The following is a 21,222-nucleotide window of genomic DNA, read 5'->3' as shown; positions in this document are numbered from 1 at the left end:
ATCCCGCTATGGTTACATGAAATGTCTTGAAATATATAAGCTAAAATTTAAAGATAGCTAAAAAAAATATATATAAATAAAATAAGTCATACATAAAGTCAATGTAGACAACAAAATTGTAAAACATTATGCAGATTATAATGTTTTATATATTTAGTCAATAAGGATATAGCCTTTCTATGAACCCACTTAGGGGACTTTGCATGACAGGATTACTCCCATTGTAAATGCACCAAAATACTTTAAAATAAAATTTCTAAATACATTTATTTGTATATCATATTTCCTACACTTCATTAAAATATGTCTAATATCATCATACTCATTTAAAACATCACAATAAGGATAGCTAACTCTGCCCCATTTACACGAAACTGAACGGGTTTTGGCATGAGCTGTCTTCAATATGAAAATAGTAGCAGCAACAGATCTAATATCTTGTACCAGTCCAACTGGTGGTAGCCTATAATCATAAGTTTCTCTTTTATATTTTCATTTGTGATATACTGAGGACGACCCTTGGACATAGGTTCGAAATATTCATTTGAATTTTAGAGTTCCACTGTCTTATGGAAAAAATCCCTATTGTTCAAATTATTATTTTATGTGTATGATGGAAAGGCAGTGTGGTCATCGTTGCAAACTTCAATTCATTGTTTTTAAAATTTCTAAACGCCGTTCGGAAACTTAATTAATTGAACTTACATTGGATATTTTGTGCTAGATTGATAAACTCAGAAATGTGTAGTGCCCTATCTATAAAATTGTACATAATGTCTGCGTTTAGTTTACTGCAGTCGAGATGTATTACAAATTTAAGAAAGAGAACTAACTCTACGGGAAATATGGTTACAAGGTCCTTGGATACGAGAGATGAAATCAAATCTATTCAAATCAAGTTGAAATCATGGTTGCCACGGGGAGAACCAAAGTACTATTTTAATACTTTTTAATCAAAGAGGTACTCTTTGAATACTTTCTGTGAAAGTAGTACTTTTTCGATATTTTTGTTAAAAGTAATGCCTTTTTAAAATTTAATATTCAAGAAGTCAAAGCGCTCATTAGCCTCCTGTTTTCCCGTATGAAGGACGATTTCCGTGGTTTTTTTTTCCATGCATTCTTGTAATGAGATGTAAGACATAACACTAACATTTTCATTTATCGGTTGTTCTCTTGTTATGCTAACAAATAGATGTTACATTATGTTACAGGCTCCAGACAGGCAGAATTTGGGTTTTTGTTCAGTCATACATTAGATAAACATCTAGAAAGAAGAACAATTATACAGATAGACTAAATATAGGGAAATATTGTTTTGAAAAGGATAGGCAGTAAAGATTGTAAGAATTTATTTCAAAATAAAGCATTACAATATAGGTACATCATTAGGAAAATACTATGGGGAGGGGGAGGGGCTTCAGTGTCCATCCTCTTCCTGAAGTTGTAGACTAAAAAGGCACTTTCTTAAAATCAAATATCTTAAAACCAGTAGGTATATAGGATACTGCTGTTTGTTTTGTTGATGAATGTTTTACAAAATATTTTGAACATTGTTTAACCAGATACATTTAATAAGATTATTACTGTCTATATTCAGAAAATATTTTTCTCGACGTTAGGCTTTTACTAGATGTATTTTAATCCCTTCCAGTTTAATCTTTTACTCCCCTTTTTTCCTAACTTAATGCTGGAACATAATCTAAGTTTACAAGCAAAAGTGTGTTGTTTTTCAATGGAATTATGAACAGCTGCTAGTTAGAAACATTCCAACTAGAAAAATGGTAGAAGCTGTCAAAGTGAAATAATTTTCGATTATAGAAAAGCCAGGTATCAGTATTCCGGTATCAGTTGTGCAAATTGGAGAATGAACTACCTCACCCCCTCCTTTGATTCTTTGTCCCCTTAGATTTTGAAAGAAAATGTTTTGAGGGATACTTTATCGAAAAATCCGCTTTATATATTTAGGGGAAAAATTAAATTGGTAAATTGGTACTTATCTGTTAGCCAATACACACGCAAGAATTTGGATCTATAAAATCAGACAATAACCGGTTTATTACGGTTTGTATACAGAGACAATTAGCTTTGGCTCAGAGGAAACAACATTTTAGCTATTTTAATAAATATTTATTCTACCAAATAAATATTTGGTAAACTAATAAAATATTCTACCTCCCCCCCCCCCCTTAATGTGTAAATATACAGCCCAAGTTATTTATATCCTATCTATCTCCGAAGCGTCTCGGTTGTTTCAACCCTGTACCTTTAGAACCAAATTCTCGAGTGTTTACTGGCTAACAGATAATTACCGGTTAATCTAACACCTGTCTGTGCGTTGATTTAACCGGAGTCGACTTTGAAAACCAATAGATATCATATTTTGGTTAAAAGAATAGAATTGGGAATTTCGGAAGGAAACACGTTACAAAAACAATTCTTACTTCATAATATGCAGAAAAGTTGAATGCAACACATTTGGATGCTCTTACATTGTATTTTATCACCAAAACTCACTAATATGCCAATATATAACCAAATAAATATATTTTCCCATGTTTCAACCTAGTTAGCCGTAAATTGAATGAACGCTGACGAATTTTCGACGTAACACCTTTAAATTAGGTGTTGTTTTCTTAGACCACTGCCGTTCTAAGACGAACAAATAAACTTTCTAATGGGGATAAATCCATTTATTTAGACAGTGAAAAAAAAGGTACAGAAGTCCAGATATTTGGACTTAAGATATTTGGACGCTGACGAAATCAGTTAACGAAAAAAAATACAGGGAAAATATATTATTTAGGTTATGTACTTGAACATTGGGGGGGGGGGGAGGAAGGTAAATTATAGTGCTTTTACTGGTTCCAGTTATTCGTCCCATTTTTCAAGAAAATGGAAAGTCTGAAAGCAGTGTTATTACAGCACTAAGGAATCATGGGCCACTGAAAGTGAACATCCAGAGATAAGACGTTTTTACATATAGTTGCACCCCATATAAGTTGCTATTTGCTGTCATGTTAGAAGTCAGTTGAGGAGAACTAGCCACAGAGAAATAAAAAAAAAATGTCTTATTTGATAATCTCAAAGAGTAACTAAGATTGGCTCCTTAAGAAGTGTTGCGCGAAGCGCAAAATACGCCAGATCTTTTTGGTGTTAGTAATTTTTATACTATGATAGTACTTTTTAGAGACTCTGAATAGTACCAATAACTTCCTGTTGACAATTAAGATGCAAATTTCAAAGCTTATGGGACGTGCTTTTTTATATAAGGAGTAGGCTAAATAAAACGATGTCTTTTTACCGAAATGCCGTATGGATGGCGAAGGGTATCACGGAATATACGAAGTAAGCAAGAACCAAGGTCCCAAAAAAAAATGCTATAGTTCTAGATTGTTATTTGGAAAGTAGGCCAGGCTAGTTCAGTTGGACTAGAAGACAGATTTAGGCTATGCCCTACAGGAATGTGTCCAGAGCCTTTGCTTCCATTAATGTTGGTTTGAGTTTATTTAGCTTATGTTTGACTTACGGCTTTGGAAACAACTCTGATGATTTGAATAGGCTAGCTTATGGGATTTGTAAGGCAAAGCTTTCTGGGATTTTGGTCAAGGTTTAGTTCAGGATAGAAATCAGAGAAAGGAATATATTAATATAGAGTATTCTCTAGCCTATTTAGTGTTCTCCTCAAACACAGCCTAAAAGGCCTAAATTTTTTCCTTTTTCTCATAATTCTGCAGTAAATTTTCTACTTTTTAATGTATTTTATATAGCCCAGTAATAAAGTAAATACATTGCTCAATGCCTTTTCTTGGGCTCTTTCCAAATATAATTGGCTCTTGGCAAATTCTTTGTTAAGCTCCTAAAGCAGCATTCACAAGCATGTCTAGCTAGAATCCCATGTCTAGACATGTGTCTAGCCAGAATCCAATGTCTAGGCAACAACCATTCACAAGTAAAATTCAGTACTTAGCTAGACACGCTAGACAAGGCGCTTGGCTAGACATTGATTTCTAAACTCTAGAACTCAATATCTAGGATTTTTGATTACAGCCAATCAGAATGTGTCAAGTTCCACTATTTTCATCATTTTTGTTTACATTTTTGTTGAGTTAAATTTTTGTTTTCTCAATAATTGTTTTTTTCATTTTAGGCAAATATGCAACACCATACATAATAATGAAGCACACTAAGGCAATTGTTTTGCTTATCTCATCCATTAGCTTGTGACAGTAAAAATAGGGATTGTAATATTTGAAAATTTTGCCCGCATAAGCTCTGTTGGTTGGCTAGAAATGACAATTTGAAACTAGATTTGTAGTTTTAGCTAAGCACCACATTTTACTTTTGAATAGTCGTTGCCTAAACATTGGATTCTGGCTACACACATGTCTAGACATGGGATTCTAGCTAGACATACTTGTGAATGTTGCTTAAGGGGCTCAAAACAGCCCATAGAAATCAAGAGTTATAAATGTATTGCTATATAATCCATCTAGTAAGAAATAAATTGTCAGTTTTAGCCTCAAGAGTTATAATTATTATTTTGATTATTCTCAATTAATAAATACTATTTTGAAAGCAAATTTATAAGAAATATCCTAAAAGCAAATTGAACCCCTTAAAAATAGCATCACAGCAATAACAAAAATTAATAAGAATCACCCTTGTTGAACACCCTAAACAGGAAACCCCCACCTTCAACAAGAAGGGAAATCACATTTTTGCATGGACAGCACTGATGTATCTCTTTTTTTTTGCTGTTAAGCTTAGTTCTGACAGAGCACAAACAAAATTTGCTCTGCGATATTTCGCATCGCGCCGCTTTGCGGAATTCACCATGTAGTTCTCACAGTCCGCAAATTTTGTTACTATTGAGAAAATGCAGTTCAAAAGTAAAAGAAAAAAGAGACTCATCAGTGCTGCTGCAGCTTTCTCTTATGTTGTATATACAAGGGTAAGTAGAAATTAGATTAATAAGTTTTTCAATATCCATTTGTTTGTTTATTTCTGGTGTGAATGATGATAGCAATGCGAATTTTTTCAACTTGAGCTTGAAGCGCTGCAAAGCGAAGATTTTGATGAACGAAGCGTATTTTTTCTGCGGGGTGACACGAAATTCGCGCTCTGTCAGAACTAAGCTCATGTTTTTGACAATTGATCCTTGGTAAATTTGCAGGTGGTGCAATACTTTAGCTAGGATGAAAGTGAAAATGTCATTTGATGCCTTTTTTTTATGCTCTTTCATAATACAATAATTGCTTCTGTTGCAAATTGCATCTTTAGCCCTTAAAGGGGCCCCAAAGTATTTCATTTTGTAACCACATAAAGAAGCTACGAACACTAGTTAAGTTATTGAAAAGTAGTTAAAAACATATCACTAGTTTATAAATAAATTGTTCAAGAGTAATATATTCAAAAAATGCTTATTTATAACAATTCAAACCTCATTTATTAGGCAACTCAATTCAAACCATTTTCCTACCATTTCAAGTTTTTCAAATGCTGTTGACAAAAATAGCACTGAATTTTGTGATTTGAAACTTTACCATCATCAATTCAGGGTAAATCTCAATTCAGGGTATGTATTTGCACATTAGGGGGGGGGGGGTGTGTAAAGTTCAAGGAAAATTTGCAGTGGGCCATATAATTTAGATAGGATGAAAAGTGAAAAATTATTTGATGCTTCTTTTATGCTCTTTCATAATTCATATAAAATACCTTTGGGGTCCCTTTAAGGGCAGTTTGTGACAGAAGCAATTATTGTATTATGAAAGAGCATAAAAAAGGCATCAAAAGACATTTTTACTTTCATTCTAGCAAAAGTATTGTGCCACCTGCAAATTTACCTGATCCTTCCTCCCCCCTCTAATGGCCTCAAATTGCCTTAGGCTACATAACAAAAACAAGAAAATATGGTACTGTTTTAAAATATGAGAAACATGTAATAAGTGAAGTCTGGTTAATGCTAATGAAATAAAATGAAATATGATAAAAATATTATAGTTGATGCACAAATTTGGGCTATATATTTGCTCATTAGGGGGGGGGGATAAAGCACAGAATAAATTTAATATTTAACCTAACCCAGGTTTTTTTTTTCCCCTAAACCCCAAAAACTAAAGTTTAAATATAGTTGCCAGAGTGAGAAACCCCTGAATACTTGTTTAAACAGCATTAGATAGGGTCAGATCTTTGCTTTTGTTGAGTGGATGCCTTGCAAGTTTCCTGCATTTCAGAACAGTACTTAAAATATTACTTAACTGATAGGCTGTACTTTCTGTATATTATAAATTAAAAATTCTTCTTTTTTTATATAAGGCTATATGAAACAATTAGAAAAGGGGGTGAGATGAATTGTCAAAAATGTGAATAAAGCCTTAAAACAGACGTAAAATTTGTAATTTAGAAAATGTCTTCTTTTTGTCTTAACATTTTTTCTTTTAGAGAACCCGTATTCTAGACTTTTATTGCTAATTTTCATATCAAATTAGTTTTTGACTGATTAGACAAGATTATGGACTAATAATAAGCAAAAGTAATAGGTAAATAGATAACAAGTTACATGTTGGTATCCTATAAAGGGCCCAAAAAGAATTCGTCCCAGAAGCAATTATTATATTTAAAAATAACATATAAAAAGAGATCAAGTGATGTATTCACTAGCTTCCTAGCTAAATTATATGAAAAAGTGCAAATTTTCAAATTTATTTAGGAATAAAGTAAATGAATGACTTGATTACTTTTTTTTATGTTCTTTTCAAATGTACTTCTTTTTTTTTGGGGGGGGGGGGGGTTGAATTCATTTATAGCCCTTAATGGGCCCTAAAATGTAACTTATTACATTGCTCATAGTTTTTAGACTATGATGTAAAGTCAAAAAGTTACTTAGAAACTCACTAACAATAAAACTAAAATCTTAAAAGTAAAAAAAAAAAAAAACTTTTAAAGAAATCATAAAACTCAAAAACTAAATAAAAAGGGGAAACATGCCTCTTTTGAAACAGTTACAAACCCATTGAAAACCTTGGAGATTAGTTTTATTGCACAGAAAAAAAGGCCCTTTCTACAGTTGTCAGGAAAATACTTGGCATTTTACAACAATATTCATAAGTAAAATTCCAATTTTTTTTTTGTAAAAGGTATGTTTTTAACCACTTTTTAAACCCGTTTCTACTGATTGTCACTTTTTGTGTAATGACAAATAAAATATCTATTGGGGCCCCTTTAAGGTCTGAAAATGGAATTTGCCTTGGAAGCAATTATTACATTTGGAAAGAGCATAAAAATGCTGCAAATTATGTATTCACTTCCTTCCTAGCTAAATTGTATGAAAAAGGGAACATTTACAAAATTATTTCAAGCAAGTGAATAAAACTCGGAGGAATGAATCCACAGCCCCAACAATTGCCTGGAAGGGTGTTTTGAAGTGCCCATATCCATCCTTGATTTTCAAATCTTTGAAACTTCGTAAATCAAGATTGAGCTCATGTATGAGCTCAGCATGAGGCTCAAAATACTTTCCTTATGCCTCCTTTGAGTAGTACTTCTATTTCTTAAGGTTTTAATTTCATAACACAAAGATTATAACAGGATTCATATACAAGATTCTATAACTTACATAGATACAACATGACCACAATACTTGATTCCTTATTTATAACCTATCCAAATTCACTTGTAAAAGCACCTCTCATCATTTGATGCCCCTATATATAGCCCAGGGAGTGTATAAAAACAAAAGAAAGCACCAAAACTATGAAATTCTTTCTTTTTAAAATGCAGGCTATTAACTAATTAATTAAATAATGCAGGCTATTTCTATTAATTAGCTTATCATAGTTTCTTCTAACATTTTCCACTTTTTAAAGTCATTTTAAGTAGTATTTCGATCTATCAAAAACTCAGTAACACATGGAAATAACTGAATTTCAGAATGAAAAGCTAACTGGTTTATTATATGAGCTTTAATGTATGATTAGATTGTAGTAATGGAGAAATACATTATTAAAACTATATGTAATACCACTAGGAGGTGGTGGTGTGGATATTTCCATGTCAATTGATTATAATACTTGAAAAGGACATAAAAAAGAAATGAAGCAGTGCATTCACCTTGCCCCTGCATCAATTATGGAATCTTGTAAATAGAACCCTTCCCCTTTCAAAGAGCACTGACCTTTGATGACCTGTTGTAATCTTTGTATTTTTGAATTAAAACCTTAAGAAATTGACGTACTGCTTAAAGGAGAAATAAGGAAAGTGTTATGGGCCTCATGCCTTTACTCAATCCTTATTTATGAAGTTTCTAATATTGAAAATTAATTTTTGAAATTTAAGAATATGGCTGAAAATCATGCTCAAATAATAGGATACATTTTGTTTAAGCTAGAGCCAATAAAAAGTGACTGAAAACCCAAAATTAAGGTAAAAGGTTCTTTTTTCATTTGTACAGTCTTGTAAGCCCTGTAAACAAGGAAAGGGTAGAGATGGTAGTTTGGAAACATTTTTCATGCCATTTTTTCAGGCCCTTGCTTCATTGCTGAAAGATTCATTTGCTAACTCAGCTGCTTCCCATGATAGCAAGAAATTCATCATCTAGAACTATACCATCATAATTGTTGCAACACACATTTATCCTAGCCTTCAGTTTCAGTACTATGTCTTAGCCCCCTCTACCATAATAGATCCAAATATACCCTTAGGCAGGGTAATGACTAGCCAATTTTTTTTTTTTTTGGGGGGGGGGTAAAGACTTACCAAACGGCTGGTCATTTTTACCATTTTTTGTTAATAATTAGCAAAATGTCCATTTTGAATGCAACACATAAAATCACTGTACAAGTTAGTAAAACCACTGCATTTACCAACCAAGATTGGGATTTTGGTATATGTCATGTCACTATTTTCATGATCTTTATTTAATCAAATGAAAAATAGTGTCACCATCTGTGAAATCATGGCAGGAGTCAGTAAAACTGCTATGTTTACCAACTAAGTTCAAGATTTCTGTAGATGACATATCTGTGTTTTGTGGTCTTTATTTAACCAAACAAAAAATTTTGGTAGAGCTAGCAAAATCATGGTGCTTCATGCCATGATTTTACAGACACATTTTTTACTGAGTGTCCAAAAACATTGGGGGGGGGGGTTCTCCAGCCATCTCCCCTCCATACGTGACGACCCTGCCCTTAGGGTATACTCTTGGCATTATGAATCAATTTTTGATGAGAAATAAGCACACAAACAAAAAGTAAACCCCCAAAATCAGCAAACTTCTGTATCTATCCTATGGCTATATCTGGTCTCATTAAAGGGGGGGACTGAGATGTTATTGATTCAGTAGTTATTATCATGTTTAGAAAGATCATTAAATAGGGAATCTAATGCCATTTTTCCTTCTTTTTTTATCTGATTTCAGCCCTGTAATAAATTGTTTTTAATCTAGTAGCCTTTAATGGACATTATTTTACAGTTGTTGTCAAGGAATAAGCACAAAACGTAGTGGAAAACCTACAAAATCAGGAAACTGTTGTATATACCCAGGGATATGGGGTTCTAGTACAGTTATATCTGGCCCTGTAAGGAGGAGAGGTGGATCAGAAAAAAATAGCACATAATAAAGCTAAATCCTGGTTTGGTGCAAAAACAGGCTGGAGACACCAAGTTGGCCTTTGACCCTTCTGTCATCTCTTTTATGACCAGCACCAAGAAAAGGGGGCAAGTGCTTCTAAAAGCTTTTGTTTTTGCCATAATTGAAATTGCTTATTTGCCTATTTTTAGGATTCTTTTTAATACTCTTGTGTTCCAAGGGCTCTAGCACTCATGATGCTCCTGCCATCAAATTTTTAACAGAAATGTTGAAAGGTATGTTGCATCTTGTTTAAAGTAGAATAAAGTTATCAATCTTTATTATTAATAGCAGAAAGGCATCCTGTGACCTCTCCAACAGTCCCACTAGCTTTCTCATTGCCAGCTTTTTTGCAGACAATAGACACGTTATAGCATATTTCATCTAGGCTTATTGACAGATTTTTAATTTGTATAACTAGTAATCTAAAATTGCCCAGTGACTCCTCCAACACTAACACCTTCTTCTCTCCCATTTCCCACTTTAAACCAGAGTTCAAAATGTTGCACCATATTTGAACTAGAATTGCAGAATAATTCTGTTTATATCACTAGAGAAACAAAAGGGCCTATTGACATTGTAAACAAACTTTCTCTACCCCACCAACAGATTTTTAGTAACAAGTTAGGTAGTCACCCAATAATTATCAATCTGTATAATTGATGGCACAATGTTTCTTTTTTCGTTTTTTTTTTTTTTTTTGCACAAAAGCTTTAGTTAATTCAAAACAATGCAACTCAATTCACTCATCTCAATCCTGATCCAATTCAATACCCATTGAACTCAGCCTCCATATAACTCAAACCTCTTTCAACTCATCTCACACCATTCATAACTTATTGGTCAAGGGGAAGTAAAACTTTCTGTCTGATTTATTCAAAACTCTCTTAAGTCCTTTGAAACAAAATAAAATAACATAAACTTACTCAACAGTTAAAAAAATAAATAAAGACAGTATTTCACTTAAGTCAATAATTTTGATTCTTGTAGCAATAGATACATCAAAAACTAGCTTCAATGGAAATATATTTTGATCAGGGTTCAGTTGAATTGTGGGTGTTGGATTGAACAGAAATGACACAAGGTTGAGTTAAATGGGGCTCAGCTAAGTAGGTTGACCTGCATCAGGTATAAGTTGACTGGCATAGAACTGAATAAGGTTGTTTCAAACAAGTCTTATGTATTGAAATAGGAGTTGAGGTGTTCTTAACATATTCATTTTGCATGGTTCTGAGGTAAATATTCCTGTAAATACATATACCTAATATTTTTCATCTAAGTAGAACCTGTTTCTCTGATGCTCAATCCTAATGAAATATACCTAATTATGATAAAAATATAATATTTTAGAAACAAATTTGGGCTATATAGCCTATTTGCACATTAGGGGGGGGGGGGTAAAGTATAGTGGGTTGGCATGAATAATTTCTTAGGTACGATTATTCTGCCAATTATGAAGTAAGAATTGTTTTCTAACTTCGCACTGTCCAAATACTTTACCCCCCCCCCCTAATGCGCGAATATATAGCCCAAATTATATATTTCCCATCTATTATGTCACTTCTCTTTGTCTTGTCTCACGCTGAGCTGAAAGAAACTAAGAAAAAAAAAAGGTTCTAGAATGTGTCAATTGATGAACAACTTGAGTGGTCAGCACTATATCATACAAGTACCAAATGAACTCTTCTTTTGAAGAAATTAATTAAAAAAACTTTCCACTAAATAAGTTTTTCAAAGAAAAGTAAAGAACTCCATTTAACAAGAAATGAGCAAAAATAAAATCAAATAATCTACCAAGTGTGAAACTACCACAAATCAACATCGATAAATAAATGAAACCCGATACAAACAGAAATTACAATAATTAACTAAGTCAAACTCCAAACGAGCAGAAATTAACATAAGTTGGGTGCAAAACCCCTATGCCTTCCCAAGCCCAGAACAAAGTTTGCGCTTTACTGAAAAAATATAAATGTTTTTACTTTTATAACTTTAATAAATCAAATAATATTAACATTTTAGTTACTAAATTTCAGTATATGTATATTAAACTGACAATGCTAATTCATTTGTATTTTTCAGTAAAGTGCAAATTTTGTTCAGGGCTTGGGAAGGCATAGGGGTTTTGCGCCCAACTTATGTTAATTTCTGCTCGTTTGGAGTTTGACTTGGTTACTGGGGGCATAACTTATAACCCTTGCCCTGAAGACTGTGGGGGGATTGTCCTGCTCAAAGGTATAATTTCCTGAACTTTGAACTGCGTGGAACCAAATGAATATCTAAAAATCTTTATTGGATGTGTTTGGGGAAATAGTGGTTGAGGAAGGGGTGTTAGTTGCTTTCCAATCACTTTCGACTACTAAAAAGAGCACTAGCCATTTCAATTTCCAATCGAATGAACCCTTTTTGAAGTTTCTACGACAACGTGTTATATAAAAACCTTATATGCCCCCTGGGCATAATTTACAACCCTTGCCCTGAGGGCTGTGGGGGAGTTATCATCCTGGAAGACCTAATTTCCAGTACATAAAACTACGTTAAATTATATGGTTATCTCAAAGTTTTCATTAAATGTGTTTGGAGAAAAGATGGGCGTGAGAGGCGGGCTAGTTACCCACTAATAACTTTTGACTATTAATAAGGGCACTAGCCCTTTGAATTTCCAAACGAATGAGCCTTTTTTGAAGTTTCTACGACAAAACTTTCTATAAAAACCTTATATGCCCCCAGGGCATAACCTATAACCCATGCCCTAAGGGATGTGGGGGACTGTCCTCAAAAACATAATTTCTATCTGGAAATCAACTACGCTGAACAAAATGTGTGTCTCAAAATTATGGTTGGATGTGTTTCGGGAAATGGTGGGCGTTGAAGGGGTGTTAGTTGCCTTCCAATCACTTTTTACTATTAAAAAGGCCAAAAGCCTCTCCAATTTCCAATTGAATGAGCCCTTTTCAAAGTTTCTACGACAACTTCTTCGATACGAAGTGTCCTGCTTTAAAGGTTAAAATTAGTAAATAATACACTGTGTCAACATCGTTCTTATATGCCCCCACGGCATAACTTAACACCCTTGCTCTGAGGGTTGTGGGGGAGTGTCCTCCTCTTTACTTAGTCCCCGTTTCTTGTCTCGTTCTCGAGTGTCCCCGTTCTGTACTTAGGCACCGCGATCGTGCTACCTTTGATTTTTGCAACAACTTTCAACATTAACCTAATATGTTCCCAGGGCCTAACTGACAGACCTTGTACTAAGGCCTCTGAGGGAGTTATCATCCTAAAAGACCTAATTTACAGAACGTTCAACTACTTTGAACAGAATGGATATCTCAAAATTTTGATTTGATGTGTTTTGGAAAATTGTGGGCGTGAGAGGGGCGTTAGTCGCTATCCAACACTTTCAACTATTAAAAAAGGCACTAGCCCTTTCAATTTTCAATTGAATGAGCCCTTTTGAAGTTTCTACGATAACGCTTTCAATAAAAACTATATGTCCCCAGGGCATAACTTACAACCCTTGCCCTGAGGGCTGTGGGGGGTTAGTCGCTATCCAACACTTTCAACTATTAAAAAAGGCACTGGCCCTTTCAATTTCCAATTGAATGAACCCTTTTAAAGTCTATACGACAACGCTTTCAATAAAAACTATATGTCCCCAGGGCATAACTTACAAACCTTGCCCTGAGGGCTGTGGGGGGAGGGGTTGTCATCCTTAAAGACCAAAGCTTTCAACTACGTAGAATAAAATGGGTATCTAAAAATTTTGATTGTATGTGTTTGGGGGAAAGGTGGGCGTGAGAGGGGGGCTAAATGCCCTCAAATCACTTTCGACTATTAAAAAGGGTACTAGCCCTTTGAATTTCAAATCGAATGAGCACTTTGTTAAGTTTCTACGATAAATATTTCGATAGAAACCTTATATGCCCCCAGGTCATAACTTATAGTCCTTGCCCTGAAGGTCGTGGGGGAGTGTCCTCCTCAAAAATATATTTTCTATCTGGAAATCAACTACGCTGAACAAAAATGGCTATCTCTAAATTTTCATTGGATGTGTTTGGGGGAATGATGGGTTGGGAGGGGGGCTAGTTGCCCTCCAGTCACTTGACTATTAAAAAGGGCACTAGCCCTGTGAATTTCCAATCGAATGAGCTTTTTTTGAAGTTTCTACGACAACACCTTCTTTAAAAACCTTATATGCCCCCAGGGCATAACTTAAAACCCTTTCCCTTAGGGCTGTGGGGGAAAGTCCTCCTCAAAAACATATTTTCTATCTGGAAATCAACTACGCTGAACAAAATGGCTATCTCAAAATTTTTATTGGATGTGTTTGCCGAAATGATGGGCGTGGAGGGGGGGGGGCTCGTTCACCTCTAATCACTTTGGACTATTGTAAAAAGCACAAGCTCTTTGAATTTCCAATCGAATGAGCATTTTTTGAAGTTTCTACGACAACACCTTCTTCAAAAACCTCTCCAATCGAATGAGCCCTTTTCGATGTTGCTATGACAACTTCTTCGATACGAAGTGCCCGGGTATGGAAAAAAAAAACACATTGTGCCCACATCGTTCTTTATAGTTGGGGGGGGGGCTAGTTGCCCTCCAATCACTTTCGACTATTAAAAAGGGTACTAGCCATTTGAATTTCCAATCGAATGAGCCTTTCTTGAAGTTTCTACGACAACGCCTTCTACAATTAAATAAAAAAAAAAAAGTTTTTTTAACTGGATGTAAGGAACGGCGTTAAAACTTAAAATGTACAGAAATTATTCTTTATATGAAAGAGTGCTGTCCCCTCCTCAACGCCTCGGGCTTTACTCTAAAGTTTTTTATTTTTTAAAAAAAAAAGAGTTGTGAGAAATTCAAACATTATCGTAAATAGCGAGGCGGTGAGGAGGGGACAGCCCCTTTTATATAAGGAGTAATTTCTTTTCGTTTTAAGTTCTAACGTCGTTCCTTACTTTCAGTTGAAAAAGCTAGTTTTTTTTATTTAATTTTTGAACGTTTTTGAATTAATGCAGGTTTTGATTTTGGCTCACCGTACATGAATAATTAAAACAAAATTTTCATATTAAGTTTACTTTTATTTAGTTAATTGGCTTTCTCGAAAGTTGTTTAATTTTATTTACGAACGTTTTTATTTGTAATAAATGTACGTAACTTACGAATTAGCTTACGCAAGGAACTTCTGTATTCATATATTTTTATACGTATATTAGGGGTTCACCCCCTAGTCAATACCTTGCTCTTTAAACTAAAGTTCGAATTTTGTTCCAATTCTTTAAAAATGACCCCTTAATCACAAAGGCCGTTAATTAGAATAAAGAGCTCTTATGAAAGTGCTAAAAAAATTTTGGCTTAAAGAGCAAGGTATTGACTAGCGGGTGAACCCAATCATATAGCTAATATTTTCTGTTCGTTTTAAGTTTTGATGTTGCTCCTTACTTTCAGTTGAAAAACTTGTTTTTTTTTAATTTAATTTCTGATATTTTTTTTTAAATAATGATGGGAAATCCGGTGGCCCCTTCATAGCAATGTCCCTTCCCCCATGAAAGCTTCCTTCATGGAAAGATCCTCCAATATAAACTCCGACTCACCCCCACCCCCCATTACCAGAAAAAATCCTCCTGAAAACGTCTGTATACTTTCCAATAACCAATATCATATGTTAAAATTGGGTAAAGTTCATAACTTTCCGCCCTCCCCCCGGGGGCTTCGAGAGATTAAGTCATCCTAAAAGATACAGTTATAATATTTTCGACCATGCTGAACAAAATGGCTATCTCAAAATATCGATCGGGTGACATCGGAAAAAAAATGAGCGTGGGAGGGGGCCTAGTTGCCCTCTATTTTTTTTGGTCACTTAAAAAGGGCACTAGAACTTTTAATTTCCGTTCCAATGATCCCTCCCACGATATTCTAGGACCAATGGGTCGATACGATCACCACTGGGAAAAAAAAAACAAAAAAACATGCATCCATGATCTTTCTTCTGGCAAAAAATGCAAAATTCCACGTTTTTGTAGATAGGTGCTTGAAACATCTACAGTAGGGTTCTCTAATACGCTGAATATGATGGTGTCATGTTCATTAAGGTTCTACAGCTTTTAGGGGGTCTTTCCCCTTTTTTTCTGAAATCAGCCAAATTTCCTCGGGCGCGTAACTTTTAATGGGTAAGACTAAACTTGATGAAACTTATATATTTGAAATCAGAATTAAAATCTGATTCTTTTAATGTATCTATTAATATCATAATTTCGTTTGTTATAGTTTTGGTTACCATTGAGCCGGGTCGCTCCTTACTTACAGTTCGTTACCACGAACTGTTTGAAAACCTTATATGCCCCCAGGGCATAACTTAAAACCCCTGCGCTGAGGGTTGTGGGGGAGTGTGCTCTTCAAAAACATATTTTCTATCTGGAAATCAACTACGCTGAACAAAATGGCTATCTCAAAATTTGGATTGGATGTGTTTGGGGGAATGATGCGAGCGGGGGGGGGGGAGTTGCCCTTCAATCACTTTCGACTATTAAAACGGGCACTAGCCGTTTGAATTTCCAATCGAATGAGCCTTTTTTGAATATTTACGACAATGCCTTCTATAAAAACCTTACATGCCCTCAGGGCATAAGTTAAAACTTGCCCTGAGGGTTGTGGGGAGTGTCCTCCTCAAAAAGATATTTTCTATCTGGAAATCAACTACGCTGAACAAAATGGCTATCTCAAAATTTTGATTGGATGTGTTGGGGGAATGATGAATAATCTAGGGAAATTTGTTAGTAGAACCAATTGAAGAACTAGGGAAATATTGAAAATTTAAATCACAATTCATGAATAATCCTAATACTCAGTTGTCAATTTCCAGCAATTGTCTCACCAATGTTTTTGAAATAATATTCCTGCCCTTGGTGTTTGTATTTTAAACCTGAATCTCGAGAGTTAAAATGTATCCAGTTTCTTGACAAAGCTTAGTTAGGACCTGCTGTGCAAAAAGTGGGTAAGCATAGTGGCAATGCTACGTGGCAGTTTTCATGGCCTAGTGAAATTTGTTATCAGATTTTGTCTGAAAATAACATTTTTATATATAAAAATACTTTTTGGTCAAAGAAAAGCTTTCAAAGCACAATTTGTACTGCTAAAGTGTCGGCAGCTTTTGAAATTCTATTGAATTCTGCTACTGGCAGCTATGGAACTTTTTCCATACCTGGTTAGGACATAGAACTCTGGTTTCTAGTCAATGCTGTATCCTAAATTATGTTTGTTAAGTTACTGTCTCATTTTGTACTTGTGTCATGAATGCTAGTTGATGGGAGGGGATAGGGGGCGATTCCTCCCTCTCCCTGATTTAGTAAAATGTTTTTTTTTTGTACCTTCAACTTTAAAAACAACCCCCCCCCCATTTTACTTTGATTTTTTTTTTTTGTTTTATCTATTAAAAAAAAAAAAAAACTTCCGGTCTTAGTAATGTCGTGACTTCTCTTTGTGGGCTTCATTAAGCAACATATTCTCTGTCTTGTGTTTATTTTTTGGCATTTGCTTTTAATAAAGTCAGACAGCACGTTTTTGAATTATTTGTTTTCCAATTCTAGGAGTGGGTTTGAATCTGCAAGCAAAAGCTTCAATCCGTCTGATCTTGAAGTCAGTTGCAAAGGGAGAAGTTACATGATTACTGGTAAGGGTTATAACAAGTCAAAACTACTACTACGGTAGTACGGTACTTCTAGTGTGAAATTGTTGTCTATTTTCTCTTGTGGAAGAAATGTTATCCAACTATCAGCTATAAAATAAAAGCTCACTATCAATTTTTTTTTATGAAAATGAAGTATTTAGACATAGGAGAAATATACAATAAATTGACTATATGATGAAGAAGACTTGTCATTGATAAAAAAAAAAGCAAAACAAAAGCATGCTTGTTTTGGAATGTAAAAAGTTTTGCTTCAAGAAAAAAAAAACTGAACTTGCCAGTCAAGCTAAACTGTCCTACGCGATATGTGTGCTACCATTGTGGTAATATACTGTCTTCCTTCAGATTGAACATGGGCATTTGAACCAAGAATTCCTCCTCCCGTTCCAAAAAAGGCGAATTTGATTAAAAAATAACAATGTCTCAGAAAAAAAAATTGAAACAGTTTTGGGAAAAGAAGGGGAGGTGAATTGGCAAATTGAACAGGGAAATGGGATGAAAAAAATATAATGTCTCAGAAAAAAACAAACTTCGATACAATTTTGGGAAAAGTTGAATATTATTGCTCTGATATACCTTTTGCTAATGTTCTTTTTTGCTTATGTTTGCTTCATAATGAGAGACTCTGTAAAGAGCTTGAAGTATTTGTTTGCTGTGTAGTTAAGTTAAAAAATAGGTGGCAGTAATATATAAGGGGGACTTTTGCAGTGACTATGAAGTCTCCATTCTTTATTACCTCGTGTATTTTGTATGATAGACATTGTGGTGTTTGTTGTTACATTAATCAAGCTCCTTCCTGCTATTAATTCAATAAACAAAAAAAGTTTTTTTTAACTGAAGGTGAGGAGCAACATTAAACCTTAAAACGAACATAAATTTTTCTGTATATGATGGGGCTACCCCTTCCTAAGCCCTTGCTCTTTATGCTAAGGTTTTATACTTCTCATTCAAATTCCATGGGCCTTGTGTTTGAGCAGACTTTTTTAAAGAATTGTGACAAAAAGTTCAACTTTAGTGCAAAGAGCGAGGATTGAGGAAGGGTAAGCCCCCCTCATTTACAGAATAGTTTCTGTCTGCTTTAAGTTTAAATGTTGCTAATTTCTTACAGTTGAAAAATTTAATTTCTAATCTTTTTTCAAGTCATGCCAGGAAGTCCCCTTACCTTCTCCCATGTAAAATTTCCATTGGAAAATTTCCACCACAAACTTTCTTTCCTAGAGACGATTGTCTCCCGGGGCACCCCCCCCCCCCTCAGCAATTTTCGTGTATTTCCCAGTAACAATTACTATTTGTGAACAATGGGTAAATTGCATAACTTACATCTCTTTCCCTCAGGGACTCTGGTGGGTATTTTCATTCTGAGAGCCAGTTATTGGATATTTCAACTATAATGAATGAAATGGCTATCTCAAAATCTCGATTGGATATCGTTGGAGAAAGGGGGGAATGGGAGGGGGACTAGTTGCACTCAATCTTTTTGGCCACTCAAAAAGGTCACTAGAACTCTTGATTTCTGTTCAAATGACCTATCTCCTGATAGGTCAATGAATTTCATATAGTCCTGTAACGAAATTTATATTGTTGGAATCAACTTGATGAATTTTATGTTGTTGGAATCAGCATTCCTGTTTTCTCTTTATATGACGTATGTTGAAATATTGCAGTTAACTGTTATTATATGTCTTGTAGTTGCTTTTTGTATTCCAGGAACTGGACAATCCAGATGTATATTTCGAGTTGAGTACTCCTTGTGCAGGTCTGGTCAGTCAGGCTTTTAAGCGACGGTGGTAGTTCTAGGTGTTTGAAGAACTTTAAAATTTTATTCTGAAGGGTAAACTGTGCAGGCGTTAGCAAACTATGTTTAAATAGGCAATGTCTATTGTTTCATTGCTGATATTACAGGATCTGCAATATGGGTATGAGAGAGTTAGATCAGTAGCGTTTGGAATTTGATAACAGAGAGCCTAAAGATTAAGCCCATTTGGGCCTACATGGATTCTAAAAGTAAATTTTGGAATGGTATTTATTGGAAAGTGAAGATAAGCTTGGTTTATTATTTATCAGAGGGACCTCGGATGTGCTGGAAATATGTCATTATACCCCTAGAGAAGCAAGTGCATTTGTAAGTGTAAGACAGTGGAGTGTCTTTGTTCAACTGATAATGATAGGCCAAATCTAAGTTCAATTTCAGTTCAATTCATTTTATTTAACATCAAAATACATTTAACAAATATGCCAATACCCGCCCCAAGAAAGATACCAAACAGCACTTGCGACTGGGCGGGTACATACACTAAAAAACAACACACACAAATTACATACAAACACTACAAAACAACAACAAAAAAATCTATCAATCTCTCATCAATTCATTTAATAATAATAATAATAAAGATAAAAAAAAAAAAAAAAAAAAAAAAAAAAAAAACTATGAACCTTGACCTAACAAATATTTTTTCAATTTATTTTTAAATAACCCCAGGTGCTCAGCCGCCAGAATGCTCTCCGGAATAGAGTCCCACACATTAGGTCCTGAAAATCTAGTATGGAAGCCGGCCCTGGTTCCACTTCTATTCGGAACAATGAAATCACTAGCATGACGAGTTTCATAATGGTGCAAAGACCTATTTTGATTAAAATAATCACGAAAAACCTCTGAACTAACATCATTCCAGCATTGATAAGCAAAAATTCCTATTTGGTAGTCTCGTAACTGTCCTACATTCAACACTTGCAACTTGTTGAAGCAAGCTGAAGTGTTATTTACACCTTCAACATACCCACCAATAAGACGCATCGCTCTATTTTGAAGAGTCTGAACACGTTTAAAATTCACATAAAAATTACTTGCCCATAAAATACAGCCATACGAAGCATATGGGTGGATCAAAGCATGGTATAAAAGCAATAAAACTCTCTGAGGTAGGAAATTTTTAAAACGACGAATCGCTCCAAGGCCACGTGCAACCTTTGTGGCAACAACATCACTGTGGCGTTTCCCCGAAAAATTACGATCAATGTAAAAACCTAAGAACCGGATTTCTTGGACTTGAACTACGGGCTTATTATTAAACAGAATTCTACCATCAATATTACTGGGCGTGCCTACTCTAGAATATACAATAAAATTAGTCTTAGTAACATTTACTGATAACAAACTCAAACTAGTAAACACATGCAAATTTCTCAGAACACAATTCACTTTCGACACAAGACTATCCAAACAACGACTAGAAAACGTAACTGCAGTGTCATCAGCAAATGACGTTAAGCAACAATCTGGAAGATAAAACCTCATGCTATCCACATAAACCAGATACAGAAGTGGACCAAGGACCGATCCCTGTTGCACACCACACGACACTTGATAAGGGGAAGAAAAAGTATCATCAATCATCACTTTAATAGACCTCCCACACAAATAACTTTCAAACCACTTCAAACTCACTCCTTTAACACCTAAGCATTCTAATCTTTGCAATAAAATTTTAAAATCTACCGTGTCAAATGCTTTCCTAAAATCAAAAAATACTGTTAGGGGGATTTCACCATTTACTAAACAATTATTTACAAAATCAACAAGATAAATGGCAGCATGGCTATTGGAATGACCTTTTCGGAACCCGAATTGGGGGTGTCACTGAGTAGGCTATGTTTCGAGAGATGGTCATATAGACGGCGATGAATCACTGTTTCTAAAATTTTTGACAATAAAGGCAGCATCGATATTGGTCTCCAGTTTCCAGCATCTGACCTGGCACCCCCTTTGTAAAGCGGGATAACTTTAGCTTGCTTCAACGCTTCTGGAAAGGTCCCCGTTACCATAGATAAGTTGATAATATGGAGAATACATGGTAGTATATACATTAACACAGATAGTATATTCCAGGGTCATAATTATGGCATTTAATTCGGA

General features: G+C 34.7%; 1 protein-coding gene across 3 annotated transcripts in view; it reads left to right on the top strand.

Annotated features, from left to right (window-relative positions):
- Positions 1 to 21,222, top strand: part of LOC148941150 (dehydrogenase/reductase SDR family member 12-like) — a 110,918-nt gene that overhangs the window by 16,703 nt on the left and 72,993 nt on the right. Inside the window, exons 1-2 of one of the 3 annotated variants that reach the window (XM_089103795.1) lie at positions 3,212 to 3,345; positions 17,209 to 17,291. In XM_089103795.1, the coding sequence (XP_088959921.1) occupies positions 3,290 to 3,345; positions 17,209 to 17,291 (139 nt within the window). In that variant the 5' untranslated portion in view covers positions 3,212 to 3,289. Of the gene's footprint in view, positions 1 to 3,211; positions 3,346 to 3,427; positions 3,491 to 17,208; positions 17,292 to 21,222 lie in introns of those variants that run through there. The other 2 variants (XM_089103796.1, XM_089103794.1) reach the window with 2 other exon arrangements.

This window comes from Artemia sp. Qi Xiang Cuo, chromosome 18 (assembly GCF_049724085.1).
Source record: "Artemia sp. Qi Xiang Cuo chromosome 18, ASM4972408v1, whole genome shotgun sequence".
Lineage (NCBI taxonomy): Eukaryota > Metazoa > Arthropoda > Branchiopoda > Anostraca > Artemiidae > Artemia > Artemia sp. Qi Xiang Cuo.
The sequence above is the reverse complement of the archived record's forward strand: the minus strand, read 5'-3'. Positions and strand labels throughout refer to the sequence as shown.